The 14,872-nt window shown below is 34.0% G+C and overlaps 1 protein-coding gene across 2 annotated transcripts in view; it reads right to left on the minus strand.

Moving 5' to 3' along the window:
• Nucleotides 1-14,872, minus strand: part of LOC111155451 (syntrophin gamma 1) — a 357,699-nt gene that overhangs the window by 222,914 nt on the left and 119,913 nt on the right. For both annotated transcript variants that reach the window (XM_022515614.1, XM_022515615.1), the window contains exons 8-9: nt 10,928-11,010; nt 4,305-4,435 (exon numbers count right to left, since the gene is read on the minus strand). In XM_022515614.1, coding sequence (XP_022371322.1) covers nt 4,305-4,435; nt 10,928-11,010 — 214 coding nt within the window. The remainder of the gene's footprint in view (nt 1-4,304; nt 4,436-10,927; nt 11,011-14,872) is intronic.

The following is a 14,872-nucleotide window of genomic DNA, read 5'->3' on the forward strand; positions in this document are numbered from 1 at the left end:
ACACACACACACACACACATGTGAAATCTGAATGAGTAGTGGATTTTGTTCATTTCCTGAATGTGGTATGGTACTATAGTTTTTCAAGAAGTTACCATTTGGGAAAATGGGTAAGGAGTAAACAGAATACCTGTATTCTTTCATACAACTACATGTGAAAGTACAACTATCTCAAGATAAAATGTTTAATTATAAAAAATAAAAACCTAAAGTGTTGAATAGAAAACAAATACTAAGACAGTAGATATAATCCCAAATATACCAGTAATTACAAGAACTAGACTAAATAATCCAATTGGAAGATTAAGATTGTTATTTTGGATTTTTAAAAAAAAAGAAATAAAAGAAAAATATATACAGCTCAGAAAGGACACATTTTGTAGAGTAAGACTGATGAAAGTTGAAAGAAATCAATAAAAGAATATATAATGTAAATTTGGGGCAATTCTTGAAAGCAAGAAACAATTTCAGAGATATGGGACATTTCATAATGATAAAAAGGTTATACATCAAAAAGTCATAAAGTTCTAAATCTTCTTATATCCAATAAAATAAAATTAAATGTATACAGCAAATATTGACACACTAAAAAGAAGAGACACACAAAGTCACCACACAAAGACACAAAGTCACACTGAAATGCATCTTTCTCAATATGAATAAATATGACTTAGTTGAAATATGTAAAATACTGCATATGTAAAATATGTAAAATACTTTAGGAAATGACAATACAGATTCTTTTAAGTGTATATGGAACATTTAGAACTATTCACACACTGGATGAAATCAAGTTTCAACAAGTATTAAAGGCTTGAAATTATTCTATATAAAATTATACTAGAAAGCAATAACAAAAGAGATAATTAGAAAAATCCCAAAATATTTTGAAATTTTGCAATACATTTTTATCTAAAATATAATCCATGAGTCAAAGAAGTAATTATAACAAAAATTAGAAAATATAATTAAATGAATACTTAAAAAAAATAGCTTCATGAATAGCAACACTTCCAGACTCCAATTCTGGCCAAGAAGGAGTAGCCCCATTCTTCTCAAATTCCACCCAACACAATTAACGAACCATGGACATACTCCAACAACAGGTAGAGATGACGAATGAAAAGAAAAGGATAAGGCTAATTGCCTAGGGACCTTTTGACTTGAGGAATGGCAAGGTGGTAAGTCTTGTGGGTTTTCTTACTGCCTCCCATATATCCTAGACAGTGTGCTCTAGGAGTCTGCAACCCAGAATCACTAACAGCAAGACAGAAAAGACAGAAACAGCAAGACAGAAAAGAGACAACAAAGTCTCTTCTCCCTAAAGGACTATGAAATGAGTAGGCTAACCACATTCACTATTTTTTGGAAACCTGCCCTAATACAATCAAGCATCAATGGAACCACTGTCTCCTTTTCCCCAGGTTTCATCAGGGCCAAGCAGGGAGCTAGTCTTCCACACATCCTCTGATTCCATCACTTAGTGGTGTTCAAGAGACCATGCAGGAAACTGATCCTCCATTTCCCACATCAAAGAAGCAGACAGAATTTCCATTCCCCTTGAGATAATATCACTGGGACCTAGTGGGAAGCTTAACCTCCATCCCCACTCTGCAGCAATTAAACTCAGGAAGGTGGCCTGAAATGGAGTTAGTGGGTACTCTGTTTCTCCTCCTGTGCTAACCACCATGGATCAGCAGGAAGCCTAGCTTCCATGCCCACCTGTCATCACCAAGGTTAAGTGAGGTGGTGGGAGGTGGGACTTATTGCCCTCAGCTTTCCCTCCATCTCCTCCTCTCTGTCCATAGGGTCTCACTATGGAGAGCTGAGCATCTACCTCATCCTGCAGCAATAAAGCAATGCAGTCAATCCTGCCCTTCCACCCTCCCAGGAGGCAGCAGGGTCAAGCAGGAAAATAAGCAGACATTCCAGTCAAAGGCACTGCATGATCCAGTTGGCATTTGACATTCACCAGGATTTAGTTAGAGGGACTGAGGAGTTTGACAACTTGCATTTCAGTAATTTTTAATGAGGCGGTATGAGTAGGGATTCAGGGAATTTAACATACACACCCATCCAGCCCTCATATTACATGGCAACAAAGAGATTACCTGCTTTAAAAGGGAGATTAAAAAAGAATCAAAAGTCTCATAATTTAATACCCAAAAAGTCTGGGATAAATTTTTTTTTTAAATCACTGGTTTTACTAAAGCCAGGAAAATTACAACCTGAATGAGAAAAGATAATCCAAACACACCAATACTGAGATGAACAAGATACTGAAATTATTTTGACAAGTATTTTAAACCAGTCATAATAAATATGCTTTAATTAGCAATTACAAGTGCTCTTAAAACAAACAAAAAATTAGAAAATTTCAGCAATAAACACACACACCTCAAATAGACATGATAGACCTGAATATCACATCAACAACAACAAAAAAATAAAATCATGGTGAATGAGCTCAACAGCAGAATGGAAACAAAAGAAGACAGAATCATAGAATTTGAAGACAGATCAATAGAATTTACCCAGTCTGTATAACAGAAAGAAAATTGATTGAAAAACAAAAGTATAAATTTTCATAGATCTGTGGAAGAATAATATAAAAGCTAACATTGTATTATCAAAGTGACAGAAGGAAAGAAGAGAGACTGGGACTGTCAAAGTATTTAAAGAAGTAATGACAGAAAACATCCATAATTTGCTGAAAGTCATATACATACAGATTTAAGAAGCTGAGGGAAACCAGGAGAGAAAAAAACCAAAGAAATCCATCCAAAGATACATCATAATTAAACTTCTGAAAACTAAAAAAAAAAAGAAAAAAAAAACAGAAATCCTTTGAAAACAGGAAGCAAGAAAGGGCATATTATTTATAGGGAAGCACCAATTTGAATGATCAAGGGGCCCAAAGCACTGCATGACGTTTTTCAGATACAAGGCAAGAATTATCAACTTTGATTTCTATATCCATGGGAACTAATCCTAGGAGTTAAGGTAAAATGAAGATATTTTCAGACAAAGTAAACTAAGAGAATTTGATACAAGTAAATATACCTTTAAAGAATGGCTAATAAAAAATTTAAAAAAAACACCTCTAAATAGAAAGGAAATGTTAACAGAAGGCTTAGAACTTTTGAAAGAAAGAATATTGAAATTGGTAAAACTTAGGTTAAATATTAAAAAACTATCCTTTCCATGAGTTTTTATGATCATTTTTGATGACTGAAACAAAAATCATACCATCTGATATGGTGCTTGATATATGTAGAAAAAGTTAAGATAATTATGCTTACAAATTAGGGAGGATTAAAGGACCTAAATGAAAGTAATATTTCTATACTTCATTCAAAGTGATAAATCAATAGCAGGGTGTGATGAGATGAGCAACCACTCAGAAAACTATACCAAATGATACACTAAAAAGCTATGTAACTAAATCAAGACATAATCCTGAATTTCTGGGTATAGCTAGAGCAGACTTTGATGGAAATGTGCGGTTCTGACTACATATATTAGCAAAGGAAGTCTGAAAAATTAATGATCAAACAAAAGTTTAGGAAACTATGACCTACAGACCAAATCTTGCCTGACACCTGTTTTTATAAATAAAGTTTTATTGGAATACAGCCATACCCATTTGTTTATATATTGTCTATGGGAGTTTTCATGAAACAAAGGAAGAATTCAATAGTTGTGATAGAGAAATTAGACCTGCAAAGCCTAAAATATTTACTATACCACTTGTTACAGAGAAGTCTCAGGACACCTAGAACATCAATCTCAAGAAACTATAAGAACAAAAACTCAAGCCAAAGAATTTAAGGAATGAAAACAATCAAGAAAGAAGCAGAAACTCATTATTTATAAAACACAAAATGCAGAGCTTCAGGACATTGCTAATAATTTACCTTTATTTAAAAAGATAGCGTGAGATAGCACTGCTATTAAGTACATGAAAATAAAGTTTGCTACCTAAATGAACTACATAATTTCCTCGAGAAAAAACAACTTACTAAAACTAAGATAAGAAATTAAAAGAAAACAATAAAACTCTATTTATTATTAAGACACTAAATCTATTACAGAAGTTGGTAGAGTTAGGGCCTTAACTGAATGTTTCAAGTCATTGAATTCCTAAATGTTTTACTGTGTTATACTACTTTTTTTTGTAGTTCTTCTTTCTACTATTAGAAGTGTGTTGAGAATAAAAATCATAAGCCATATTATGTTAAAAGTTTAGTTGTAGGCCTCTTTTGCAGTGAACAGAAAGTCAAAACCTACTAACTTGAACTCACCGACTCAAATCTGTCCCAGGCACATACTGAGAAAAACGTGAATGAAGCAGCGGAATCAGCCTAAGGTCACACCATCGCTTTTCCCATCTCAAACCTGGAGATGTTGGCCATGAAGAACATGATAATGTGTCCTGAAAAGAATACAAACAATCAATGTTCTTTTTTTCGCTTCTGTGTTTTGAGTTTCTATGTAACAAATACTTTTCCTTTGGAGAGGATTAATTTTTGCCCCTAAATAATCAAAAGACATTTATAGACTGCCTCAAAAAGGGATCCATATTCATTGCCAATAAAGCTGCATCCGTTAATTTCTTTATTAAAGGCATTCTATAGGAATGTGAGAAAGGAATCACTGAGATTAAGAGTGGTAGGGAAAGCGTATGAAAAAAAAATGAAGTGGGGAGAAGGAAGAAAAAATAAAAGGATGACAGAACTGAATTCAATCAGGAATGGGAAATAAGAGGCAAGCTGTAACTGCAATGAAGCAGTAAGTGACAACATAAAAATTTGTATTTCATTCCATCAGCCACAATTTTCTGAGTATCTGCTAAGCACTAAAAAGTGCTATGTAAGTGCTTGTGATTTATCAGTTGCTCGTAAATATTTTTGAGTAGAGTAAATATTCTTATAAAACAGCTTTTAAAAACTACTCGAGGTACTCTTTGTCCATTGTTGTAACTTCATGTTTATGAAATGTTCGTATTTTCTTACATTGTTTGAAAGTCATGTCAAGTCAACCACTGCTGGTTTAAAATTACATGTATTTTAAGTTTCATTAGAAGTTTAGGTCTTTTTCCTTATGTATAGAAAAGATATATATTTGAATAAAATTGGGGCTTTTCACACTTGATGATGATTCATGCTTCTTTCATTATTTCAGATTTACTTTAATATTTCTTCCTGGCAGTGGTACATGGAATAATGCTGATATTTAAATTGGGATGGATTGTATGGGGGCCAAGGCACAAACTGATTTCTTTATATTCTATAAATTTATAATTTTTTAGTGATGATTTTGGAAGACGATCCTATTTTAGTCTGGATATTGAAACTCCATTAATACCAATATTATTAGTAACATTTTCTTTTTTTTTTTTAACAATTTTATTTTTAAGTAATCTCTACACCCAACATGGGGCCTGAGTCCACAGCCCCAAGATCAAGGACCAGGTGCTCCACCAATTGAGTCAGCTAGGCTCCCCTAATATTTTCTTTAAGGTATTAATTTCTTCAAAATTGCTTAGGGGAGAAAACTTCCATTATTTTCTCTAAAGGTTGAGTGCTCTTTGGTATTATTATGTTAATTGGTATCAACTGTGCCAATAAAAATGTATTAAATCCTTCCAGTTGTTGAGAAAGCAAGGGTAGACTTGCAAAGACCATCCAGTTGAGGGTGCCCCCTACTGGTAATTGGTTTCCAAGACACCCAGCCTTTGATACAACATGCTTATTTGGTGCTTATTTCATGCTTATTTGGTGATTGCTAAGGCACAGACATAGATTTCATGTTAATCTTTCTTCTCTCCTTGATGTCACATGTTATAGATGGTCAATATTTGGAATGGAGTCAGTTAGGTGACAGTACCACAAGGTGGGGAGGGTTCAGCTCTGACTTCTGAATCAGAGCACCCCGGTTCAAGAATGCCAATTTCCCAACTGACCAGTCCTTTAAACCTAAGGGCAATTTATTTAAAATCTCTGTGTTTTAGTGTGTTTATCTCTAAAGGTAAGGATATCACGAGGCTTCTGCTCACAAAAGAAAAACCTAAAGCATTTTTGGACTCAGTAAACTATTATGTCCCCACTTTCTGCATGAGGACCCTTGAAAAAACAATAATCTTCAGTGACACACAAGGATAAACCGACTAGGTTTCTGTGACCAGAACAGACTGTAGCAAGTTTAAGTGTCCCAGGTCCCACCAAGCTGCCCTATAACTATCAAGCACATGTCAACATATGTCTGGAATGGACTCAAAGGACCCCACAGGGTGTATGGTTCTCTCCTGAGAAGTTTTACAGTAAATAAATGGCCCAGGTCAGCCCGCTGGAAAATGACAGTGCCAGGCAGATTCATTCGGACCTATCTCTTTATGATTCTAGGGCCATCATATCTATTATAGCACAACATTTACCATTCATAATCAGAGGTGAAACCATGCAAAGAATAACTCAGATTTTTGTCTTGATTATTTCACAATTCTGTTATATGATTTTAGGCAAGTTATTTAAAGATGGTTCCTCATCTTTCTTGAAAAATACAAGTAGTTCCCTTTCCTTTTTATGTTCCATGAACAAATGACATAGGAAGTATAACAAGATAGAAGAGTTAAGCAATGGAATATTGAGGACAATGATAATCACTAATAGATGAATATAAGCCTTAGAAATCATGTTTCATAAGACTTCATAGTCTTATATGAACATATGAAATATAAAATATTTTTTTAAAGATTTTATTTATTTATTAGCCAGAGATCACAAGGAGGCAGAGAGAGAGGGGAAAGCAGGCTCCCTGCCAAGCAGACAGCCCTATGCGAGGCTAGATCCCGGGACGCTGGGATCATGACCTGAGCTGAAGGCAGAGGTTTTAACCCACTGAGCCACCCAGGCGCCCCCTGAAATATAAAATATTTCATATGTGAAAATACATGTGGGGGCGCCTGGGTGGCTCAGTGGGTTAAAGCCTCTGCCTACAGCTCAGGTCATGATCTCAGGGTCTTGGGATTGAGCCCCGCGTCGGGTTCTCTGCTCGATGGGGAGCCTGCTTCCTCCTCTCTCTCTCTGCCTACTCCTGATCTGTCAAATAAATAAATTAAATCTTAAAAAAAAAAAAAACGTGATCTTTGACATGTCTTTGATGTAGCATCTGAACTTGATACTTCCAAGAAACAAAGTTGTCAAATGTCACTTTCTTTTATGTTTCCTTATAAAAAGTATGAAATAAGTCCCACTTCAGCTATTGAGTGAATCAACATTAATGTATTTCATTTTACAGATCTGTTATTTATAATGAGCTTTGAAGATTATTCATCCTTATTTAATTATGAAAATTGAATATAATTTTGTTTTCTATTTTTTCTTTAATAGTATTTATTACTATATCTTAGAGTTATTTTTAATTATATATGAATGAACTAAAATAATGGCTTTTATAGTTTAAGTCTCATAACTACTTTTTAAGAGCTTTATTCTTCAATGTCAAGAATGTTGTTTTCTAGAATAGTAATAATGTGAGTGGGAAAAGTAATATTTACATAGTCTTTGCTTTAAAATAGATTCTTTGCCCCAAACTTAACACAACTCAAGGTATATTGCCATGCAACAATCTCAAGAACAATCATTATACCAAAATAGAATTGGCTATAGAGCAAAATGCTAATCCAGATTTTGTAAGGACTTGGCATAAAAAGTATTCAGTAAAGGTATACAGTTAAAAAAAGTTTTTCTCAGAATCTGGTTAGCTACTTATCTGAAATTGAGTCTCCTGGTGAGCACAAAACAAATTCTGTTCTTCCACATTGGCTGCAAACCAGAGGACTCTTGTATACCCTAGAATCAGTGACCTGGAGTCCTTAGAATGGCTAGACTATATTTTTAGTAAGACGGTGGAGTGATGTTAATATATTTTCCCATATGCTTAAAATGCTGTTTCAGAAAACAAAAATAGTGCCTAGATACTCAAAATTTGCTTCAGAGAATAATTAAGCCTTAGTAATTAAAAAATGGGGTTACCTGGGTCCAGAATAGAATTGAGGATTTAGACAGATCAGAGAATTAAGACTGTTTAGACTGTGCACATATTCTGTGGAAAAATGTTTCTCAGTTCATATTTGTTTCCTATTTACCCTTGTTCATTGTTATTTAGTGAGGGATCAGAAGAAAACATGCCTTTAACTACTCCTAATTTTAGAAATCTCTGGGTAGAAATGTCCTCCACTCTCCATACCTGCCTCCAAGCCTATCAAGACACAGAAGAGAAACACAGGATAGCACTGGCCAGGTAAGTCAGAGTGATCTGATGGGGCCTGAAGATTTACTTTCTTATAGGCATTAGAACAAAGATTTGGTTCGTAGTCCCTCAATCTTTGTTGAGCTCAATTAAATCAGATATTCAAAGTCCCTAGTAGTCCTTTCCTCTGATATCTAAATGTTAATATCCATTGTTCTTTTTCTGCTTCTATTATAGTTAATTTTATGCATTTGTCTATAGATCTGAATTTTAAACTTTTTGGGTCAGAACACACAATTAACTTCTCCCCATGGTGTCTAGAAGAGTGTTTCCACAAAGAAGATACTTAGTAAAAATTTATTTAATTGAAGCACATTATTTTTTTTATTTTTAATATACTTTATTTCAATTTACATATGTCTTGGTTCTTATTCTCTAAAATCATGGTAAGTATCATGAATTGCCCTGAACCTAAAGATCTTCAGCAATGGCAAAATAGTGTTCAATCCTAATGCTAAAAATGAAAATAAAATTCCCTCTTGAAAATAAAAAGACATAATTCGTGTAAGGGAAATTTACAATTGTATTTTAAATTTTATATAGAGGGATTTATGTGGAAGAGTTATGTTGTAGAATTACTCAATGATTTTATTGCTTAATCGTACCTTTCTAAAGAGGACATGATAGCAAGCAACAACGTAGAGGCATCATTCATGAAATTAAATTCACAGATGTTTTTATGTGTTAATGAGATGAGTTATTAAAAAAAAAAAGGAAGAAGAAGAAGAAGACTGATTCTTAGCCATAGTCCTTCTATGTTGACTTCTCCACTTCTCATTATTATAGAGGCATCCAAGGGTAATAGGACAAGAATTAGATTAAAAATGTGACTAAACAGCTTCTGCCTATTCTGAAGTAAAAGAGCTCTTCCTTCCTATCTGAGGAGCAGAGCTGAGATGGGGACTTTTGTTTCAATGATATGTGAAGGGAAAGTTCTCAGGATAAACCTGTGATGACTGAGGAAAGCAGTGGATGAGGCAAGGAACAACCTTGGCAGAGATGTGGGCTCCTGAAGATCTCACACTGTTGGCTGCAACCACCTGGGAGGGAGTAGTGACTCCAGAGAAGTCAACAGTGAATGGGGTGAGTTGGGGGCGGGATATGTGGGGTGGGGAGTGTGATGGCATGGTTTGGTAACCCACTCACAGCGGCTGGGTATAGGTCTGCCCAGTAAAGCGGACTGGAAAAGCATCCAAAGCACCAAGAGCATCTAAATAGTAAGGAAAGAAGGTGAGTAGTTTCTGAAGTAAAATGTAAAGGTTTGGTTGGAGATTGTAAGAAGTATGTAGTATTAAGAAGCATGCTAGTGGCAGCACAGAATGTATATATTCATTGATTCATTAGGAAAGCAATGTTTAAGTCACTAAGATCTTGCCGTCTTCTGAAGAGCAGTGTTTTAAATATTATCTATAATGTGACAATTATTTCTCTGGCAACATAAATAAAAGAGAAGATCAGATGAAATACACTCAGATGTGGTTGGTTTGTGAGGATAGAGATAACCCTTGGTCTTGCCAAGGTTTAAGAACAAAGAAATAATAAAATTTAAAAAGACTTGGGTACCTAAGGTACACAGTTAGGGAATGTAGTGGTGCACTGAGGTACAATGAAGGCTGAAGATGCTCAAAAGGAGTACTTTGAGGTGAAATGCCACAGTTTGGCCAAGAATGTCAAATGAAAGATGAATCTTACAAGGCAGAAGTGATATGTGCTTTCTACATATCCTAATATGTAGAATAGAAAAATAAAACTCTATTTAATATCAGCACTACTGTTATTCTTCATGTTTGTGATCTCAGGGGAAATCTGTTAGACTCACATATAACCTGAGAGAACTGTTTTGTCTTTAGCATGTGTAAACATTTTGAAGGGTGAAATATAAGGTGTCCCAAACATATTTATAAAAAAAATCCAAAAAACAACAACAAAAACTTGTTTCCTTCACATTATAATTGGAAAAGAAAATTTAACATTTTATTAAATATATATAAAAAATATGCCAATTTTATCAATGATTAAGTACATCTATAGTCTAACATTTGTGACATTTTAACAAGATTTTAGACTATTCTCTCTTTGCATTAATTTCCTGGTATGCCTGCAGATTGTCAAGAAATCCTACCAAATGGAAAATTAAATAGCTACTTTCAGCTAAATTATTTCAAAAGAAAAATGATAAAAATCATGTCAAATCAGTTAGAGCATGAAATTACGTACAATATGCACTGTTATAAAATGATTATGAGATGTTATGTGTGATCTCATGAAATTAAGTCTCTACAGCTTACAAAAGGCTTAATGCAGACCCAAGAGGAGAAAAATGACATTAAAAAATAACTGTTATAAAAAATAATCTTAACTCCTAACGTTTAAAGGATGAGGCAAACAAGGATTTAACTATATCAGAGCAATAAGAGTCATTAGCATATTTTGCAAACTGTGATTATTCATATATATATAATATATATTATATACTCACATGTAATATATATTTATATATAATATGTAATGTATTCATTTATATATTGTATGTTTCATGTATGTATATATATAACTCTTTTCCTTTCTTTGTGTTATCTCCTTATTTATCTGAACTATGGCTTGGTCATCTTACTGTATTGTTGGGATGATAGTTGAGATGCAAGCCACTATCACAAAGAGGAGAGGAGGTGCCACTGCTCTGGTCACTTGGAGCACCTGTAGAATAAACATCACAACATCCCACTGGTTAGAACACCAAAATATTCTAGACTGATGCATTCTACATTATATATTTCCATATACTCAGTAATGTCAAGAAAATAAGTTATTAAAATTAATTTTAGTTTCACTTATATCAAAGCTGGAGTTTTGCAAGTAAGCTAAGTGAATAAAGTGGGACCCTGAAAGAGAACCATGTATTGATCTTTGATTTCAGAAATATTGCAAGGCTTTATTAAATAAAAACATATAACCTTATAAAATTATTATTTCATTTCATTATCCAAAGTGACCTACACATATGAACCATACTTATAATTGTCCAGAATGTGGTTTGTCTACAGAGATTCTATTTATTATCATGTCTCAATGTATGAGGAAGTCAATTTTTAGATACCATAATTTTCCACCATGCAAAAAAAGTTTATATGGGCTCTTTATACACTTGATCTTAGCCAAAAGGCTGAGAAGTGATACATATGGGCTCTTTATAAATGTTCTTGATATATGCTTTAATTGGAAGTAACTTCATTCATGTTACCTAAATTGGTGCACTTGACACTAAAATATTTCATATCAGAATCTCATAAGAAATCTACTAATATCTTTCTTTCTTTAAATATGAGTAATATATGTCTTAAACTGAAATTTCACAATTCAGTATTTTTTACAGTTAGGATTAGAATACATATTTCTTGATTTTTTATTCTTTTTTTGGAAAACATGATATATTTTAAAGGTAATATTTTAATACATAAGCATATTACTTTAAAATGTATATCCATTTTGAACAGAATAAAATAATATGTCAAATTCTGTGACAGATCCAAAGCAGTCTTTTGAGTGAAATTCAAAGATTTAAATGTATGCATAAAAGAAAGGTACAAACTCAATGATGTATGTTTTCAACTTAAGAAGTTAGATATGAAAAAGCAAATTAAATCAGAAGACAGAAAATAATAAAAATAAAAGTGAAAAAGAGTAAGATTGGAACAAAATAACAGAAAAATTAACCAAGACAAAAATGGGTTCATTGGAAAGATTAATAAAGCTTATTGCAAAAACGATGTAGGAAAAGAGTGAGAAAATACAAGTTATTAATATCAGGAATGAAGAAGGTGGAATTACTGCAGCCAAAAAACATTAAAAGGAATAATAGAAGGATATGATGAATAATTTCATGCAAATAAATTCATAACTCAGTTAAAATGGAAAAAAAAATCTTGAAAAATATTTTACCAAAATTTATAAAAGAAGAAAAAGTATCAGAAAAGTCCAATAAGAATTCAAGAGATTGGGGCACCTGGGTGGCTCAGTGGTTAAGCCTCTGCCTTTGTCTCAGGTCATGATCTGAGGGTCCTGGGATCGAGCCCGAATTGGTCTCTCTGCTCAGTGGGGAGCTTGCCTCCCCAACTCTCTCTGCCTGCCTCTCTGCCTACTTGTTATCTCTGTCAAATAAATAAATAAAATCTTAAAAAAAAAAGAATTCAAGAGATGAATTTGTACAAAATAAAAACTGTAATTCTAGGCTTAGGTTGCCTTTTCGTGAATTTATTAAATTATTTAAGAAAAGTATACTTCTCTCTCTCCCCCTCTCTCTCTCTGACAAATAAATAAATAAAATCTTTAAAAAAAAAAAAGAAAAGTATACTACTACTGCTAAGCAAAATCTTTATGGAAATAAAGGAGGAGTTACATTCCACAAGTTACATGAAGACATTAAAAACCCTAGTACCAAAATTGTACTAAAACACTACAAAAGTGTATATATGGAAATCCCTCATGAAAATATTTTTTTAAGTTTTTCTTTTGTATTTATTTATTTGAGAGAGAGAGAGAGCATGAACAGGGAGAGAAGGAGAGGGAGAAGCAGACTCCCTACTGAGCAGAGAGCCCAATGCTGCCACTTGATCCCAGGACCTTGCAATCACAACCTGAGAAGAAAGGACATGCTCAAATGACTGAGCCACCAAAGGGCCCCTGAACATATATATATATATATTTTTAAAGTCTTAACATATTAGCAAATGGAAACCAGCAATATATAAAGAAAAAATCTTAACATTTCATGATGAGTGGTGAATTCAAGCTTAATTTGGCATTGAAAATAAATATTTAAAAATTCACCATATAGGGATGCCTGGGTGGCTCAGTTGGTTGGACAACTGCCTTCGGCTCAGGTCATGATCCCAGAGTCCCGGGAATGAGTCCCGCATCGGGCTCCCAGCTCCACGGGGAGTCTTCTCTCTCTGCCCTTCTCCTCACTCATGCTCTCTCTCACTGTCTCTCTCTCAAATAAATAAAATCTTTAAAAAATAATAAAAATAAATAAAAATTCACCATATAAACCTTGTCCAGAATAGACCACATACTGGGTCACAAATCAAAGCTCAACCAATACCAAAAGATTGAGATTATTCCCTGCATATTCTCAGATCACAATGCTTTGAAACTGGAGCTCAACCGCAAGGAAAAGTTTGGAAGGAATTAAAAAACCTAGAAGCTAAAGACCATCTTGCTTAAGAATGCTTGGATCAACCAGGAAATCAAAGAAGAACTTAAACAATTCATGGAAACCAATGAGAATGAAGACACATCAGTCCAAAACCTATGGGATACATCAAAGGCGGTCCTAAGGGGGAAATATATAGCCATCCAAGCCTCCCTCAAAAAAACTGAAAAATCCAGAATACACCAACTGTCTTTACACCTTAAAGAATGGGAAAATCAACAACAAATTAAGCCAACTCCACACACAAGAAGGGAAATAATCAAGATTAGAGCAGAGATCAATGAGATACAAACTAGAGATACAGTAGAACACAACAATGAAATTAGAAGCTGGATTTTTGAAAGAATCAATAAGATCAATAAACCATTGGCCAAACTAATCCAAAAGAAAAGAGAGAAGACCCAAATTAATAAAATTATGAATGAAAAGGGAGAGATCACAACTAACACCAAGGAAATAGAAACAATCATCAGAAATTATTATCAACAGTTATATGCCAATAAGTTAAGCAACATAGAGGAAATGGATGCTTTCCTGGAAAACTATGAACTTCCAAAATTGAACTAGGAAGAAACTGACAACCTGAATAGACCAATATCTATTAACGAGATTGAAGCAGTGATCAAAAACCTCCCAAAAAATAAGAGCCCAGTACCTGACGGATTTCCTGGGGAATTCTACCAAACTTTCAAAGAACAAATAATACCTATTCTCCTGTTGCTGTTTCAAAAAATTGAAGCAGAGGGAAAACTTCCAGACTCTTTTTGTGAAGCCAGCATTACCCTGATCCTCAAACTGGGCAAAGACCCCACCAAAAAGGAGAATTTCAGACCAATATCTCTGATGAATATGGATGCTAAGATTCTCAAGAAGATCCTAGCTAATACGATCCAACAGCACATTAAAAAGATTATCCACCATGACCAGGTGGGATTCATCCCTGGGTTGCAAGGGTGGTTCAACATTCACAAATCAATCAATGTGATAGAACAAATCAATAAAAGAAGAGAGAAGAACAACATGGTCCTCTCAATTGATGCAGAAAAAGCATTTGACAAAATCCAGCATCCATTCCTGATTAAAATCCTTCAAAGTAGAGGGATAGAGGGAATATTCCTCAACTTCATAAAATCTATCTATGAAAAACCCATAGCAAATATCATCCTCAATGGGAAAAAGCTCACAGCCTTCCCTTTGAGATCAGGAATATGACAAAGATGCCCACTCTCACCACTCTTGTTCAACATAGTATTAGAAATCCTAGCAACAGCAATCAGACAATGAAGAGAAATAAAAGGTATTCACATTGGCAATGAAGAAGTCAAACTCTCTCTCTTCGCAGATGAC

This window comes from Enhydra lutris, unplaced genomic scaffold (genome assembly GCF_002288905.1).
Source record: "Enhydra lutris kenyoni isolate GAN:26980312 unplaced genomic scaffold, ASM228890v2 scaffoldscaffold41, whole genome shotgun sequence".
Classification (NCBI taxonomy): domain Eukaryota; kingdom Metazoa; phylum Chordata; class Mammalia; order Carnivora; family Mustelidae; genus Enhydra; species Enhydra lutris.